General features: G+C 38.8%; 1 protein-coding gene across 1 annotated transcript in view; it reads right to left on the bottom strand.

The window, feature by feature from the left end:
- orb (polyadenylation element binding protein orb) overlaps positions 1-19,924 on the bottom strand; it is a 390,632-nt gene that overhangs the window by 125,262 nt on the left and 245,446 nt on the right. The window contains exons 5-6 of the mRNA XM_067153059.2: positions 18,282-18,432; positions 7,046-7,319 (exon numbers count right to left, since the gene is read on the bottom strand). Coding sequence (XP_067009160.1) covers positions 7,046-7,319; positions 18,282-18,432 — 425 coding nt within the window. The remainder of the gene's footprint in view (positions 1-7,045; positions 7,320-18,281; positions 18,433-19,924) is intronic.

Here is a 19,924-nt window from a genome sequence, read left to right as displayed (position 1 = left end):
AGTAGGCTAAGTGAAAACAAGCCAGGTCTCAGCTAAGGGCCCCATAGTTTTCAACCCGCGCTACCAATTTTTTTTTCCTAGTTGCTTTACGTCGCTCCAACACAGATAGGTCTTGTGGCAATGATGGGACAGGAAAGGCCTAGGAATGGGAAGGAAGCAGCCGTGGCCTTAAGGTACAGCCCCAGCATTTGCCTGATGTAAAAATAGGAAACCACGGAAAACCATTTTCAGGGCTGCCGACAGGGGGTTCGAACCCACCATCTCCCGGATGCGAACTCACAGCTGCGCGCTCCTAACCGCACGGCCAACTCGCCCGGTTGCTTCCAAGTTAAAGAGACCCTGGAGCCCCTTGTAGTCACCTCTTAGGACAGGCATGGGGTAGCATGGGTGTTATTCTATCACCCCCACCTACAGGGGGTATTATGAAAGCCTATACAAACAGGCTTGCAGGTAACTACCGCAAGTGTTATACCACTCCTATAAATGTGAGAGACGTGATATGAATGGCAAGTGCAGCCCAATATTCACATAATGCCCAAGTATTCTTTTACAATCTGATTTACCTCACACCAACAGATAGGTCTTATGGTGATATAGATGTTTATTCCCATAGGGAATCTGAAATATTTGTTCCGAATGAGTAAATTTATAATACCAATATGAAGGGTCCGTTATTGGACATTATGTCCGCCTCCATAGCGTAACTGTTAGTGTTATTAGCTGCCGTCCTCGGGGCCCCGGGTTCAGTTCCCGGTACTGCCAGAAATTTAAGAATGGCAGGAGGGCCTGCATGTGGTTGAAATGGTACATGCAGCTCACCTCCACTGGGGGTGTGCCTGAAAAGAGCTGCACCACCTCGGGATGAGGACACGAGTTTACCTTTACCGTTACTGGACATTATAAATTTTCCAGCTAACCCATTCCTGGTTGCCAGATTTCAACATCTATATCATCTGATGGCCAAGCAGGCATCAATTTTTGGTAATGAGACAGTCTCACATAGTGCATTGGCACTGCCGGAGGCTACAATTAGCCTACGCAGTGGCCTCCACAGTATGCACTAGCCAGCGTCTTGGTAGGTATGCTAGGTACCAACTGATGAGCCCAACCTAGCACATTAGGGCGAAGTGCTGGCAACCAGGAATGAGTTAGCTGGAAAATTTATAATGTCCAATAACAGACTCTTCATATTGGTATTAGGTCTTATGGTGTCGATGGGATAGGAAAGGGCTAAGAGTGGAAAGGAAGCAACCGTAGCCATAATTAAGGAAGAACCCCAGCATTTACATGGTGTAAACTAAGGGAAAACTAGCAAAAACCATCTTCAGGGCTGCCAACAGTGGAGATCGAACCCATTATCTCCCGAATGCAAGGTGATAGCTACGTGACCCAAACCGCACAGCCACTTGCTCGGTCTTCTTTTTATGATTATGATGATGATTTGTAGTACAGCCTTGAATTTTTTCCTTGCCAAAAACCAACTGAAGACAGAGGCAACTAAAAGGGGCCCCAGGGACTCAAATTGGAAGAGTGGGTTGGCGACTACAGGGCCCTTAGCCAAGTCCTGGAATTGCTTCCACTTGTGCAAGGCTCCTCACTTTTTCTGTCCAATCCGACTTCCACTGGCCAAATTTTTTCTTTTCTGACCCTGACGGTATTACAGCAGTCTAAGCCTAGGGAGTCATTTTCACAAATTTCGTGACCTTTGTCTTCCTTTGGCCGACACCATGTTTTGCAGAGTCAGATCCCTTCATATTTTCCCTCTGATTAGTGTTAATAGCATATGGTTGCCTAGTTTTACTTCCTCTTAAAACTATAATCACCACCACCACATTGTACTATTTAGATGCATGGGTTATCCATAAACTAGTTATGGCAAAGAACATCACGCTTGTTGTATATGTGAAGAGTATTTCTGACTCAGAACCCAAAGAATTTACCACATGAATGGGTAACAATAGTTAGCGAACAATTTAATGCACTCAGGATGCATTCAATGTTTGTCAACATGCTCAAGTAACCTTTTAAAAACTCAGTAATAGTAAGTACTTTCTTAATAAAGGAAATGCTGAAGGTAATTTACTACAACTGTCTTAAGTAATTTAAGTTTCATATTTCATGTACTCATAATATAAGAGGCACAGTACAGATTTCTTTGTTTCTCTCAATGAGATTACATATTTTGACAGATGATATTAATAAGAAACACTAACATTAAGTTGTATAGAAGTAAAAGAGTATAAATGAGTACTTCTGCCGATTCTTATTTCTCAAAAAATGAAATTTAGGTTCTATTAATTATCTTCCTATTCAAATAGCTGTGAATGTATTCATGTCATTTATGAGTTATATACAGTTATATATACATGAACAATAGATGTCCAATTAAATTCTACATGAAAAATAGTTCGTTATATTTCAATGTTTAGTACCTAAATCCTCTAAACTTTAATACATTTGCCTTTGCTTACGCTCACTTAAAGACTCAAAATGGCAGCCCCATAAGTAACATTAGTGTCTTGACCTTCCTAGGATCTGATTGGGCAGCTGTCATGATTGGTAAAAGGGAGTTTTGACACTGTTAAGAGAGAAAACATATGGACATGGTAAAGTTTCACTGTATAAACCACAGATGGCACTTGCTTGTGCCCAGGCAGCAGCTTAAGTGCCCTATTTAGTGACTTATAATTATTATTTTAAGACAACTTTATTTTTTTTTAATTCCTCAGTCAGGAAGACTGGTTTAACTGAAATCCAGATTATCATGAATAGCCCACAGATTAAAACCAAAAATGGCCAGAGATACTAGATGGTTGTCTCATGACTCTGCTGTACAGTCTCTAAGAAGATCTATGGTGAATTGCTGCTGCACTTAATTGAGAGGCCACTGACAGGAATGACATTACAGCTGAAGGCTTAAGCAAGTGCATGAAGACATAAGATATCTTAGCTGCTGTTATGATGTTTTCAGATATCTTACTTCTTCCGTGCACAATGTCTAGAGCTTGGCAGATGCAAGATATTGACTTGACAGAAATTGAGCCAATCTTAGAAGCCACATAACTCAGCAACTTACAATTGAAAGACACTCCAGGAAATCATATTTGAAGTCTCAATCACCATCTTTCAGGTGAATAGACTTCCACATCACTTACTCAGATGGCTATGTTGTGACCTTGAAGACAACAAATTATGATGAGAACACAGATACTATTATCCAACATCTAGAACACAGATTTCGAGATATGCCTATCATTTCCTGCTTTTCAAGAGTGTAATGCAAAAAGTCAAGATGAGAATGAAGCTTCTGAGTTGGTTCTTGATTTCTACTCTAAAATGGGAAGCCCTCCAGTCATAAATTACAATAGCGCTAAACTGGAATGGTCTGTTCCAAGGAGAGTCCTAGATCAGGTTAAGACCTAAACAAATAATGAAGTTTGGAACAACATGCGAGCGTAAGGAATCTTTTCCAAATTTATTAAGACTAGCTGCTATTGGACTGTCCATACCTGTGAGCACAACTGAATGTGAAAGGGGATTTTCGGCTTTATTAAAACCTGTTTGAGGAATTGTATGAAGCAGACTGCTGATTTCACTAGAGGGACCAAACTCAGTACAATAATGTAAGAGCTGCAGACAACTGGGCCTCGAAGAAGAAAAGAGTGAACATATAAAGAATCATGCTAAAAGTATGTATATTTAAATTCTGTAATGGTAGAAAAAGAAGTAACTTATTTTGTCTTGTTCATGATAACAGTGAAATAGTTCAATTTTGCAGTTAATGTTTACCTCTCTGATATTATTGTTAATGCGTAAGGGGAATAGATGGAAATTTTATCATTAATTTTTAAGTAGTATTCCCCCACCTGGCTGACAAATTTCTGGGGAGAACATAAACCTGCCATGCATTTTTTTTAAAGAGTACAGGCAACAGCAAGAAGTAGGTTGCTGCATATTCAAAACAAGGTCTAATATTTTTAGTATAAATGCATAAAATGCATGACTAACATAGTAGCACATACATAGGCCTATTGAAAATCTTCCTTTATATAATACAACATTCTAGTCTTCACATTTTTCACTCCTTGTAGACTCCTTGATTATTAGCAGCTAGTACAACTAAGTATGACAACAGGTGGCTTCTATGTACCCTCTTATTTACGTGAATTTATCTGCAGCACCAAAATTCAAAATGAAAACTTTGCAAGAAAAGCTTTAAACATGCTAGACTGAAGAAGGGGGTGTGGCAGGTCTGTGCTATCACATAAAAGAGCCCCCAAAATGGCATTTAAAAATAAGTGTAGGCAAATATAAACAAGTACAGTTGGATGGAGGAAGCTATGGGAGTTTAACTGAAAAAAAAAAAATTGTCAGATTATGGCCATTTTGCAGTTTCTATGGGACTACTACTGTAACGCAGCACTTATTTGTTTTATACTACAATATTCTATTTGAGCACACTATCAATGAATATCTAGTCATAATCTCTGAAGACATAAAAAGCATTCCGTCAAAATTTCTTCTCTCCAAGGAGTACACAATGAGGAGTACATTGTCAAGTGATCCCCTCATTACTCACCCTTCAGAACTACCAAATATCGAGAAGGGGAAATGGACAGTTCTCCCAAAACTAGTAGTCTTCTGTTGCTGGTTGTCCTCCGCTGGTTTAGCATGGGAGGTTGGAGGATCTGGTGCTTCGAGATTATATCCACTTCCGTTAGTAAGTAGGCAGGATTCAGGTGATCACTGAAATGTTGACGTTCTTACCGTTTATAATTACGTTAAGTATTTTGATGGCCTTTGCAACACTGGATATGGGCCATCATACGGTTTCTCCAGTGATGACTTCACCCTGTCTACTCTCAAATACTGTACATGACTAGAATGCCTTAGATCTTTATGAACAAATTGGGAGTTCGTTGTGCTTATGCCTGACGGGCTTCAAGTTGTTCATGTTACGGTGCAGCTGTATGAGAAATGACTGCAGATCTGGGTCCAGTTTAGTGCAATTTCCACAAAGAAACCTCCTGGCAACCTGATGGGTGTTCCATAAACCATCTTTGCTACTGAAGACTCAGAATCTTCTCGCAATGTGCAACACATTCCTAGGAGAATGTGGTAGAACTTCATGGTTTGGTGGAGGGAGCTCGGATTGCCGCTTTCAGTGAGTGATGGAATCATTTGACTTAACTGTTACCAGGACAAATATCATTCCGCTCTCTGAACATTACAAGATATTAGAATAATTCCGTATTGACGGTTTTCACTTTACAAAAGCAAAAAATTAAATGTATCCTCCTAATTCAATAGGAAACATATTCCATCATTAGATGGAGCAATAAAATTCAAACATGTTTCGGCTCATTTGAGCCATATTCAGTGAAGTAAGGGTGGGGGGTTAAAGTAATCTACATAATATAAGCTGAAGATCTACTAAAAACATAATGAAAGAACAAATAAAAAACAAAAAGACAGATGGAAATAAAAATTGTCGTTAGTCAGCCAGAATGTGGCACTGCAGTCATGAGGATCCAGCTGTAACATCACGTGCACCAAGCTGTCTACAACAGTAACGAGCATGCGTGCATCATGGTGAAAATTTTAACGCCTATTGAGAGAATTTGTTTGTTTTAATATTTAATAAAAGTCTGTGTTGGTATCTGTGCAGTGCTTTAAGTGTGCAATCAACTAGTTTTCTACTATTTTGAGAAAATGTCACACAGTTTTGTTCATGGTTGTAAATCTGTTTATGAAAGGAAGCATGATGGTAGACTTTTTTACACTGCCAAACGAAAATCTGTTTGCGAAGTGGGCGAGAGTTATTCCGTAGAAAGATAACCAATTGTTGGCCAAAAGCAGAATATGTGACCTGCATTTTTAGGCAGATTTAATTATAAATGGTGTTCAGCAAGTAATGGTAATAATCACAAGTATTCTCATGGTTCCAATGTCATCATACCTTGGTCGCACCTTTTACTTGCCTCTTATGATAGACAAGGAGATACCGCGGCTTTCGCTCAAGTCCACCGGCAAACCGGTTAGGTCACCCTTATCCGCCACGTGGGATGCACCATGTGGGAGTATCACCTCTCCCCCTGCTATGATAGCATAGCAGGTTGGTGGGAATAGCCTACCTTGACATGATCCTTGATTCAACATCAAAGTACACAAAACTTCCCAAAAAAAGGTAGCTCTAAAGATAGTCACTGGACAAGATTATCCATAAATTTTGTAGTACTTCATTGAAGTAAACAGCTGCTTCACAATGATGCTGTGCACTTAAATTTGTATATTCTACACCTGAATATTGTTCCTCACTCTAGCTGGACAACTGCTAAAGAAAATAAATTCAGTTCAATAACAGAATGAGGATCATTTCAAACTATTCAGCCTACCCTAACATATAGACTTCCATTTCTTCCTCACATAGTTCCATTGCGCAGCTTTAATGTTAAACTCAAGGACTGAAATAAGATGTATGGTAACTCCCTTCTACCAATCCATGAAACCATATTAGATCACTACTAAAAGAGTGTTCATTCTTGCTATCCCCATTCTGGTTGGACCTTACAGTTGTTTGAGATTAGCGGGTAAGCTTAGCAAATAAGATATTTAGTTGCGGTAGACTGCACACCAAACATCTGAAGTATCTTGCAACATCTACTTTTAGTGGTTTTCCTGCAAAGTACACACTTGTTAACATCAGCAATAATATCCAACTAATGCTTCTTAAAATAAACGTCTGTACAAGAGAGGCAATAGAAAATCAGTCTCTGTCAGTTTATTTAGTGCAATGTGGTCTGTAGCTCCTGAACTCTCCTGCAGAATAGTGGACCCAGTTCCAGATCCCTGTATCAAGGGATAACCACGCAAGCCAGAAATCACACATGAGACCACATATACTGCAGTCTGATACTTAACATTAGATCATGCATTAAAATATGTATTTAAGAAAAATAAAAAGTCCCAGAAAAGGTTGAAATATCTAATAACAAAACAATAAAACTGAATAATTGACAAATATACGAAGGAAGGGCAAACTTACAAGCTGCATTACGATGAAAGCGGGCAGCTAAATCCAAGAGATTAGAGTCTGTAGGAGGTGGGCTCTGTAGAGATGTATTAGAAATAGGTGGCCATGGTTTGTCACCCATAGGCTGGTAATGTAATAAGGACAGCAAATTAGCCTTCACAGCATGTTGCTGCTGTTGTTGCTGTTGCAAGAAACGCAAAGGAGTCATTCCTTGCAGTCCATGTAGGCCACTTAGGTCAGGTTCTGCATTAAGGAAACCTTGAGACTGGTTGAGTGAAAGGCAGTTCTGAAAAAGAAAGATTTCAATCAATCATTTCAGCATAAAATTATGTCATTAAAAAGTACTCTTCATAGGAAAGAATTCTCATCCTTGTCAAAGTTGTAGGTTTTTGTACCCTAAGTTATTATTTTTAGAGCTCTGCGTGAACAAAACTTTTCGGGAACTTTAAAGAAAGCAAGAAAGAAAGAAAGAAAGAACAATTAACTTATGAACACTGTCTCTCCCCACTATGTTTACCCCTTGCTTCCATTTTATATTTTGAAAGTAACTTTTTATAAGAGGAAAATGCAATAAATTATAGTGAAATGTTTGTAGAAAAACGTATGGTGCTTTATTTCAGTAAAACTTTTCGACCATTTAACCTTTAATCTCTTCTCTGGTACATGTAGACATACTACAGATGCTCTCCTGAAAACGCTCATTACTTCTATGTCCTAAGTTTTTCTGGAAGTCTTGCATACACTCCTACATTTCTTTTCTAGTGCCAAGATGACAGACTGGAAGTTTTCATATTATCTGCAATCTAGACAAACTTATTAAATTTTTCACTAAACTGAATCTCCTCCCGGCCGTCCAGCTCCATGGCTAAATTGTTAGCATGCTGGCCTTTAGTTACAGGGGTTCTGGGTCCAATTCCCAGCAGGGTCAGGAACTTTAACCTAAATTGGTTAAATTCGCTGGCACAGGGGCTGGGTGTATGTGTCCTCTTCATCATCATTTCATCCTTCTCACAACTCGCAGGTTGCCTATGGATGTCAAATCAAAAGACCTGCATGTGGCAAGCCGAACTTGTCCTCTGACACTCCTGGCACTAAAAGCCATACGCCATTTCATTCTTCCTCCATGCCATTTTATACCTCACAGTAAATGAAAAATAACAATTAAAGACTACTGTCTTTTCTAAGCTCTGTAATTACACTGATGAGCAACTGAATTAGAAAGAGCTGCTGCTATTTTGGCAAAATTGCAAAATTTATAGTAGGCCCTATACTGTGGCATGCAACGGCAATGTTTGACCTCATGTACTGACTGTATGAATAACTGCTGAGCACTGGATGGGCAAGACAGGAGATCTCAGCACATTTAATCAAGGCCAAATTGTTGGTGTTAAATAAGGGCTATTCCATTTTCATAGTCTTGTAGGCAATTTGCCTTCCATGCACCAATGTGTTAAGAATGTACCACTGCCATCAGATTCAACCATCAGGGTGTAGAACATGTTGACAGGAGTCACTGTCAGCTAGCTCAGACAGTAAACAGATAGACCACAGTGCAGATCACTTGCTTGTTAAATGCCAGACAATGAAATGTGAACAACCATACCGTCCATAACAATCTCCTCACAGTGGGGTACAGAAGCCACTATCCCACCAGCGTACCTCTTCTCAACACACGTTGCAATGCACAGGAACACTGCCACTGGACTCTCAAAGCATTGCAAAGGTTGCCTGGACAGACTAGTCGAGGTACCAGTTGATGTCCATGACAGGATATGAGTTTATCACCATGAAAATGAGGCAACTGACCCCTCTTTCCAGCAGGGTACAGTTCAGTCAGTGGTGGCAATATCCTTGCATGGGGGTTGTTCACATAGGATGAAATGGTATATCTGTTGAAGTGTCTCACTAGTGAATGATACAGGAACCTGCTGTCAGATCATTTACACTCATTTGTTCACCTCTTACATCCTGCAATAGACTTGTACCTACAGCAAGACAATGCAGCAGCCCATCCTCCCAAACTGTGGCCAGCTATTTCAATAAATACTCCACAGAAATGAGTATACTTGTCCAGACCATACAATTCAAGTTTTATTGAGCACATCTGGTATGTTAAGATGGATGTACACACCCTGTACCCTCCTCCAACCAATCTGTTCATTATAGCAAGTTGCCCAATGGTCATGGATCAGTATGGCTTCCAATATTCCTGGTGTCTTATTAAGTTCATGCCATGCCACATGGTCATAGTCATCAGGCTGAAAAGTGAGTGCTACAGTCTTACTGATCTGGTATCTATAATCTAAGTGCTCATCAGTGTACTTTGAACTATTAACATCAATCAAATCTCATTGAAGCCCGATCATAAACATGAATGTCTTATCCTTTGGTACTTTGTCACATGTTTTCTCTGGAGCCACAAAACATGAGCATACCCTGTCCATTCCTCTCATAGCATTTTTTAATACAACTTTGTTCATACTGAAAATCTGATTAATAGCCCAACTAAGAAGTGAAAATACAGATTTTTATATCCACTCTGCGGGCTCTACTCATTCGAAGTCCTCAAAAAGGACAGCAGAATGAAGAAGGTTAATATGATGAGCAACCACCAGATATACTATCTGTCAAAGATACCATATCACACTTTGAATACAAGATCCCAGAGTAGGTCCTTTGTTCCTGGAGCTATTTGCAACCTATGTGACTGCACATGCATGTCAACTAGGCTCTAACATTTTGAATTTGTTCATGTTGGGAAACTGAGTAGGCCAATAACATTTGTCATGTGCTGAATGAGTAAATTATACCTGAATTAGTTTTGAGTGAACTCTTGACAGGTCCTGTATGTATTGGATATTCCCAATTATAAAACAGTAGTATGTATGACTGTCTACAACAGTCAAAATTACTGTGTAGCCAATAACTGGAAATTTGAAATATGTTAATATTATTCATAAAGTTGCATACGGACGATAGTCGTAGTTACTATTTAACCCTTTGCCGCATGCAACAAAACAGAGTTTGGAAATGTCAATTTTAGCATGATTTTCCTAAATTTATGTTGAAGTCAAGAACGAAAATTTCAAATGTATGTATTTTGTTCAAATGGATTTGTCAGTTTTAAAAATTTGGAATGTATTTGTCCCATTATGCGAAAAGGGAAAATTTTTCATTTCTTGATATAACCTAGGCAGGTGCTAGTAAACTTACGAGTACAGCTTCTTTACATGTAATAAATATTTTTGGTCCGTATTGATGATATTAGGTTGAAATAATAACATTAAGTTATTTATTAGACCACCTAATCAATACAAAATCGTCTTGGATGATTTACATAAATTTGTTAGCTAATAGTGGGACATGTTTCGCCTTCCCTGATGATGCCTTCAGGGAAGGCGAAACATGTCCCACTATTAGCTATCAAATTTATGTAAATCATCCAAGACGATTTTGTATTGATTAGGTGGTCTAAAAAATAACTTAATGTTATTATTTCAATACAGCTTCTTTTGTGTGTTGCAAATCGAAGTACATGCCCAATTCTACAGTTAAGTGCTGATTGGTTTCGCACACAAAGGTCTCCTATTCAATTCCTGGCTGGGTGAAGGAATTTTACGTTAGGTGGTGTGGAACTTCAGAAAGCAGTTTCTTTCTTTTGTGTAATACAAATGTACATTACAAGTCTCTCAAACCTAGTTTGTTCTGTTCTCCTCACTAATTTTAGCACATTCAACACATTTTTCTAGCATCCAATTTCATCATATTATGTTAGGAGCAACTACTGCAGTTGACATACTTTTCTTCTAGGTTGTCACATAACTGGGACAAAATCTTTTCCTGCTTGAAAATTGGCCAATCAAACTTCTGGCAACAATGACGAAATTCGAAGTGAGAGAGACCTGAATCACTTGCATTTTGACAGAGTATCTAGTAGAATACTAGGTATGAGCATTGTTGATTCCTACGTCCAGCAGGTCAAAGAACAGTAACATTTTATTTTGGCTTTCCTATCAACTTGATATGTAATCTTATCCCAGTCCATCAAAATCAACTCCCCCCTTTCGTTTGTTATACTTTTGTACCATGGCTGGACAGGTTACATCACTTATACCAGATGAGTTTGAGCAGCATAGTTTGACTGGTTCTACCACAATTGGGGATATGAAATTACTCAGAAGAAACATTGGCTTACAACTATCTGAATGTACTAATTCCATTACAACTGAAATGTGAAATTTCACCCCTTCGAATCTTCTTGTCGAGGTTGTCTTTATCACTGCTCCAAGCATAGAGATATTGCAGAATCTCGCCCTCCCAGACATCGAACACACGATTCCTACTCATCATAGGTGTACAAAATGATAAGATACAAATATCCCTATAATACTTCCAACAGATTGAATATCAAGCCAAAGAATAACGAAGAATACATTTTGCTATGAAAAATGCAATTCATTACCTTTACTGCAGTGTCCCAAAATTTAAAAAACAGTTACAATGAGTAAATCTAATTTTTGTCTTAAAATTGTAACTAATAGTTTTGTTCATGCCTATGAAATTAAAAATATTAGTTTCAATTAAAACATAGAACAGTCCGGATACACATTTCTACAGGAAGCATTCAAAAATGTGAAACAGGCGTGCATTCAATAAAGTCATGATTGTCCTTGTATACATTGTTATCAGACCGAGCCTCATATATAGGCATCTGATAAGCTCACCTGCATACACCCAGCGTCAGTGGGTAGGGTCTGACACATCCCACTCTGACGAGTCTAGTGTCAGACCTAAGACGAAACGCTGGTTAATAGAGTAAACACCTGAAAAGCCTTACATCTGATATGTTTTTTTATACATTGTTGACTGTGATAACAACCATACATGAACAGTATGGACATTGTAGAACAGAGTATGTGCTTGGATACAGGAACCAATCAAATTCTTGGGACATATGTCCCATATGCATCAAAGAGTTAAAAAAATAATTTCAAATTTTAAGTGGACATGTTAATATATTGTGATGTCAACCATTTTGTTGCAAGACATTGTGAAACAGCAAGATTAGTAAGCTCCACCTTAGAAACCACCAAATTTGCTATAAATAATTCTTCGTTCTCGGTATCTGATACCTATCATCTTCAGAATCTTAAATAGCTTGGTCCAATCAACATTATCGAATGCCTTTTCTAGATCTACGAATGCCATGTACGTGGGCTTGTCCTTCTTGATTCGATCCTCTAAGATCAGACGTAAAGTCAGGATTGCTTCACGTGTTCCTACATTTCTTCTGGAACCAAATTGATCTTCTCCCAACTCAGATTAAACTTTTTCCATTTTTCTGTAAATAATACATGTTAAAATTTTGCAGGCATGAGATACTAAACTAATGGTGCGGTAGATTTCACACCTGTCAGCACCGGCTTTCTTGGGAATAGGTATAACAACATTCTGCCGAAAATACGATGGGACTTCTCCTGTCTCACACATCTTACACACTAAATGGAATAACCTTGCCATGCTGGTTTCTCTTAAGGCAGTCAGTAATTCAGAGGGAATATCAATTCCAGGTGCCTTGTTCCTATTTAGGTCACTCACAGCTCTGTCAAACTCTGACCTCAAAAGTGGGTCTCCCATTTCATCAGCATCAACAGACTCTTCATGTTCCAGAACCAAATTATCTACATCTTCACCTTGATACAACTGTTGGATATGCTCCTGCCATCTTTCTGCTTTGTCTCCTTTCTCTAGAAATGGATTTCCATCTGAGCTCTTAATATTCATACACCTAGATTTCCTTTCTCCAAAGGTTTTCTTGATTTTCCTGTATGTAGCATCTACCTTTCCCAGGACCATACAATCTTTGACATCCTTGCACTTCTCCTTCAGTCATTCTTCCTTAGCTACCTTGCACTTTCTATCCACTTCATTCTTTAATCACCTGTATTGTTCTCTGCCCTCTTCATTTCTAGCATTCTTGTATATTTGTCGTTCATCAATCACGTCTAGTATCTCCTGAGTTATCCACTGATTCTTACTTGATCTTTTCTTCCTCTATTGTGTTTCCTTCAGCCTTTTCATTTAGCCCTTGTGCAACATGTTCCTTGAAACAATCCCTCACACTCTTTTCTTTCTACTTGTCTAGATCCCATCTTTTTGCATTCTTTCCTTTCTTCAATTTCTTCAACTTCAGATGGCATTTCATGACTAACAAGTTGTGGTCAGAGTCCACGTCTGCTCCTGGGAAAGTTTTGCAATCCAACACCTGGTTTCAGAATCTTGCCTAATCATAATGAAGTCTATTTGATACCTTCCAGTGTCTCCAGGTCTTGTCCACGCATACAGCCGTCGTTTTTTTGGTGTTTGAACCAAGTAGTGGCAAGGACTAAATTATGATCAGTGCTGAACTCAACCAGCCGACTTCCTCTTTTGTTCCTTTGTCCCAATCCAAATTCTCCTACTGTATTACCTTCTCTTCCTTGGCCAACCACTGCATTCCAGTCTCCCATCACAATTAGATTCTCATCACCTTTTACATATTGTATTAAACATTCTATCTCTTCATATATTCTTTCAATTTCCTCATCATCCGCTGAACTAGTAGGCATATAGACCTGCACTATTGTGGTGGGCATTAGTTTGGTGTATCTTGACAATAATTCTTTCACTATGCTGGTCGTAGTAGCTTACCTGCTGCCCTATTTTCTTATTCATTATTAAACCAACTCCTGCATTTCCTCCGTTTGATTTTGTGTTGATAATTCGGTAGTCGCCTGACCAAAAATCCTATTCTTCCTGCCAACGTACTTCACTTATACCAACTACATCTAACTTTAGTCTATCCATCACCCTTTTCAGATTCTCTAACCTACCACAACGATTCAAACTTCTAACATTCCACGCTCCGACTCGCAGAATGTCAGTATCCATCTTCCTGATGATCGCCCCCTCTCGTGTAGTCCCTACCCAGAGATCCGAATGGGGGACTAGTTTACCTCCAGAATATTTTACCCGGGAGGAAGCCATCATCAGTAATCATTCATACAGAGAGAGCTGCATGTCCTCGGGAGGTAGTTACAGCTGTAGTTTCCCATTGCTTTCAGCCGTGTAGCAGTATCAACACAGCTAAGCCATGCTGAGTATTATTACAAGGCCGTATCAGTCAATCATCTAGACTGCCGCCCTTGCAACTACCGAAAGGCCGCTACCCCCTTTTGATGAACCATTCCTTAGTCTAGTCTCAACAGATACCCATCCAATATGGTTGCACCTGCAGCTCAGCTATCTGCTTCATTGGGACACGCAAGCCTCCCCACCACGGCAAGATCACATGGTTCGCAGAGGAAAATATAACTATTCAGCTAAATGTCACATACCTTCAAACAACAGATCGTACTAAATTCTTAGGCACTGTTCTAATCATGTCTTGGAAGAATCATGTTAATTATGTCTGTATAAAGTTAATATCTGGAATATTTTTATCACATAGGCTATCAAAAATTGTAGATACAAATATATTACTGAAAGTGTACTATGGAGTAATATACCCTCACTTGAGTTATGGGATAGTTGTCTAGGATTGTGTGGCAAATCAATATTTTGAACGACTTTTTATTCTACAAAAAAAGATCATCTCTTACATTCTCAATCAAAGTACTTGCAAACATTCTTTCATAACTCATAATGTGACAACATGTTCTTCCATATGTGTCTATAAATCTGCTTAGTTTCATAAACACAATAAAATATTGACTATAAATAACAGTGAGTTCCACAATTATTACACAAGATTTTCCACCGCACTATAAAGATGGACAACAGCCCAAATGTGAAAGGTATGTTAGTTTATAATAAACTGCTTGAGGATATAAAACAAATCTGAATGGTAAAATGTTTCAAGTCATTAAAAGATCTCTTAACAGGTGCCTATATTCTATAAATGAGCTGTAAATCAGAACGTGTGTTTTTCATTTGTATATAAATTAGAATGCGTGTTTTTTGTTGTAAATAGGGTATAGGTTGAAGTCTGACAACTGTAGAGTTTTACAGAAAATAGATACAAATTTAATTGAAAAGACAAGTGGATTAAGATTAGAGGTTAAGCTGGTCAGTAACTTCCAATGGACTGAACTTCATTTCATGCCAGGTTGAATGGCTGACGAACTTGGCAGGTTCGATTCTGGCTCAGTCCGGTGGTATTTGAAGGTGCTCAACTACGTCAGCCTTGTATGTGTAGATTTACTGGCATGTAAAATTCCAATGGGACTAAATTCTGGCACCTTGGCTCCTCCAAAAACTGTGAAAAGTAGTTAGTGGGATGTAACGCCAATAACATTATTATTATTATTATTATTATTATTATTATTATTATTATTATTAATAATTTCATTGTTAAATATGACCCCACGAAGAGAGTTGGCCATGCGGTTAGGAGCGCACAGCTGTGAGCTTGCATCCGGGAGGTAGTGGGTTTGAGCCCCACTGTCGACAGCCCTAAAGATGGTTTTCTGTGGTTTCCCATTTTCACACCAGGCAAATGCTGGGGCTGTTCCTCAGTTAAGGCCATGGCCACTTCTCTCCCACTCCTAGGCCTTTCGTATCCCATCGTCGCCGTGAGACCTATGTGTGTCAGTGCGACATAAAGCAAACTGTAAAAAATATGACCCTTACCTCATTTGATGGTTTGAGGTGCAGTGCTAGGCAATTCCTGTCCATCAGCTGTAATAAAGTGGTCTGGGTTTACTTTTTTTTGCAATGAGATACTGTTAATATGACCGTGTTATCTGCATATCTGACCACACTTATACGTACTTTATTGATCTTCAACCAAGGATGTGCCTAGTTCAAAGCTTTCTTGAATATCTTTGTGAAGTTGAAAACAGGCATGGCTAAAATTCTTGTAACTCTCATGACCTCATTTAAAAAATATGTCTTTGATCATTTTGTTTCCTATCGGACTCTGGATTAATCCTTTAATACTGGTACATAAAGGTGCCTCTACATCCCTGCAATCAATAACGGCTGTTTGGAATGACAACTCTGTGTGCTATATCAGGTCAAATATTTTCCTATACCATATAAAACATGTAAACAAATCATTATGCTGGTTATATCATTTCTGCAGAAGGATCTTACACCATAGAAAACTTCATGGAAGTTGAAAGCATTTTTGAACCCAAACTAAGTGATTTAGGTCCGTATCATCAGTGGCGGCTCATGAAAAAATCGTCCTACGTGCTACAAAAAACAAGCTAAATACGCTGTTTTAAATCTGCATATTGCCATGATGAACAACGCATACTTCAAACTTGGTAATAATAATAATAATAATAATAATAATAATAATAATAATAATAATAATAATAATCATACGACTTTTCTCACAATTTATAACTCAGAACAAACAAAAACAAGATTAATTGGGGAAGCAGATGAATTATTCGACAACTGTCTACGAGATAAATAATTCATTCGAGAAATATTGTTTCTACTAACCTAATGGCGCAACTTACATCAGTGCAAATAGAATCGTGGGAATATAGATCCCCACTAAGAACACTAATTTAATTTCACTTTATATACACTGCAGTGGATAAATAATTTGATAAATCTCCGTATAAACTTTAGCACTAACACAATGACAAAAAACATGCACCAGTAATATAACCGCGAGATTAAAAACCGCACAAAGCATCTGAAAGAGCTGCCAACTGATTCATTGAGACCTCCCCTATTACCAGAGTAAATGTCCGGCTCCAGGACTAAATGGTTAGCGTGCTAGTCTTTGGTCACAGGGATTCCGGGTTCGATTCCCGGCAGGGTCTGGAATTTTAACCATCATTGGGTGTATGTGTTGTCTTCATCACCATTTCATCCTCATCAAGACTCGCAGGTCGCCTACGGGAGTCAAATCAAAAGACCTGCATCTGGCGAGTCGAACATTTCCTCGGATACTTCCGGCACTAAAAGCCATACGCTATTTCATTTCAGCAGAGTAGATTACATTGTAATGAGGGATAACATTTAAGGTCAGTCAAAGATTCTTTGACTCACCTACGAATTCCTTATTTTTGACACAAAAGGAAGATGGATATTTTAGTAAGTACCATGTGTGAGATAGATTGCCTCCACTTACGCTTTACTTTCGAGCCCAGACGATGCTACTCTCTAGTGGCAGACTCGCTTACCACGTTCAACATCAAGGTAGCAGGAGACATCGAGTACTTCTATCCCCTTGCGGGAGAGGAAGTAACTATAGACGGGATCAGTGAAAGTTGATCCCGGTTTATGGTATACTTCGCCGGCTAGGGGGAGTGTTGCAAGCTTGGCTGCGCCTGCGTATTGCTTCCTTCAGGCTACAGGCAAGGGCTCACTTCACATGAGCACGAGCCTTGTTCCCCGGGAGAACGGCGCTAGGTGTTCGACAGATCTCGTCCTGATTTTCACAAAACACAAATTCATATCGTACTCAAAACAACGAAAAGGCACCAGGATAATTGTACTGTACATAAATAATATTCCTTACAGTTCCAAGCTACGTGCTGGAGCCCGGTAGCACGTACTGACCGGCCGCCACTGCGTATCATTTTCTTCCGATGAAACAAAACGATTGAAGAAAGATTTTAATACCGATGTCATAAGGCTTACAAGATATGCAGCCACTTCTTGGAAAGCTATTTCTTTGGGATTGTAACAAAGGTAAACTGTAATTAAAACATTTTCTGCAGATTTATTCGAAATTAGCAAGTGACAGGATATTTTATGTAGTTATTTCCTCTTGTAAGTCTTGCAGTTTAACAATTTTTCATCTGAATGTATTGCATGATACTTTTTTTAACTTCAGTCTCGAAAGGCAAGGATATCAAAAAGATGGTATTCAACTGAGTTACTATCAGAAGGTCACAAGATACCTCAAATTGCTCGTTTGTAATTTGGTAGAACAATAGCCCCAATTCACCTGATCCAACATCTCATTCTTTTCCAGTGAAAAAAAATGAAATATACAGTTTATATTTCCTTATTACAACTGTAAATGAGAAGGAACACCTGGATGTACAGAAGTTAACAACTCGCAGAATCTGATTAAGAACCCTCTCATCATAGAGAGTCACATTGATATGAGAAAGCCTTACAAAACTGTTTTGTATTAAGTTGATCATGACAATAATATTAAAGAGAACTAAGCAAGTTCTACATGCATGAGAACTTTGAACTTTAAATACTGTAATTATTGAAAATGGCTGCTTACCATTAGGTCAGAAAGATTGCCGTCTACACTGCCCATGCTCACAGCACCATTGCTAATGTCAGAGTCTGCAGGGGAGTTGGAGCGCGAGCCTCCACTACCGCTACTGCACGTCAACATTAGGGCTTGCTCCAGGGTAGGGCTGCCACAGTCACTAGAAGAAAACATAACACAGTTCTCATCCTGTATCACTGTGGTTTTGAAACAAGTATACAAGTACTTTTAGAAAAAAGTATGTATGCAAGATTCACAGTGTAAACTCAAGGCAAAAGTTTCATCACGAAACTGCCTATTGCATAAGGTAACTGGTTCTGGATGGGGTGCCCATCCCCAGACAGTAAGGACAACTGCCCTAGCACTCTGCTACTGAATATGCTAGTCCCGTGTGGTGCAAATCAACTCGCGCAAAGAAAGTCAACATTACCTTGAATGAAACCTGCAGGCTAATCACAGGCTGTTTAAAATCAACACTTGCACAAAACTTTTATTCACTTGCAGGTATAGCCCCATCTGATATCAAACATGAGGTGTCTGCTAATATCGAGAGACAAAAGGTTTGCAGCATCTCAGCCCATCCCCTTCATGAACATCAGCCACCACCAGCTCGACTGAAGTCCAGGAAGAGTTTTCTACAGTCTTCTGTTACACTTGATTCAGACCCAAAAAAGGCCAGGGTTAAGCTATGGAAACAAAGGTACCCAGATCATCCGGAAAGTGTTGAAATTGAAGAAAAGTTGGCACCTTGTCACGAAGAGGGATGGTGTATATGGAAGTCATTAAACAGACTGCAGACTGGCATTGCAAGATCTATGGACAGTCTTATGAAATGGGACATCGTGCATGATGGGGACTTATTGTGCGAATGTGGAGAGGAACAGACTTCTAGGCATGTCTTGCACTGTCGTCTATGCCCATATTCATGTACAGGGTTGGAATTGGCACTCGCTGGAAACAATCAATGCAGCTGAATACTGGTCACAACTTGTGTAAATAATGTACATATAGCGTAGATATTTTCATATAATACTTGCTTTCTCCTTTTTGATTTTTATGTATGTTCTTCCATTTGTTATACTTCATATGCAAATTTGTTAAGTGCTTCATTCATAACTATATAAGATTAATTTGTTCATGTACATTTTTCATATTCAGTGTGTTTCTTTCATATATTGGTACCTCTGACACAAATAAAATAAACTAATTATTAAAAAGTATATGTTAAATAGGGTCACCCTCTGTGGGCACCATCTACTACTATATTTATGTGAAGAAATCAGTTGGGAAAATTAATTTACATTTAACAAAACGTGGTTAATAGAAATGTGTTCAACAGATTGTCAACATCGATTGAATTTTAGTATTCTGTGTCTTGTGGCAACTAGATGAGAATCTTGCAGTACATTTGTAAAGAGAGCTCTTTCTCTCTCTTTCTTTCTCTTTCTTTCTCCTTTTTACAATGTCTACTAGAATTTTTTTTCCAGAGTTGTGTGCTGAATTCCAAGATTTTTTAGGATTTCTCACCTGTGCTAAGGTATACTGCATCTGCTTCTGAATGGCAGACCCATTATGGATCAGTTCTCTTTGCAAATCATGTATCTCTCACTCGGAGATAGCATGCATGACTCAAATGCTCTCTTCCTGATATG

Source organism: Anabrus simplex, chromosome 1 (assembly GCF_040414725.1).
Source record: "Anabrus simplex isolate iqAnaSimp1 chromosome 1, ASM4041472v1, whole genome shotgun sequence".
Classification (NCBI taxonomy): Eukaryota; Metazoa; Arthropoda; class Insecta; order Orthoptera; family Tettigoniidae; genus Anabrus; species Anabrus simplex.
Note: the sequence above shows the minus strand (reverse complement) of the source record. Positions and strands in the feature narration are given on the sequence as shown.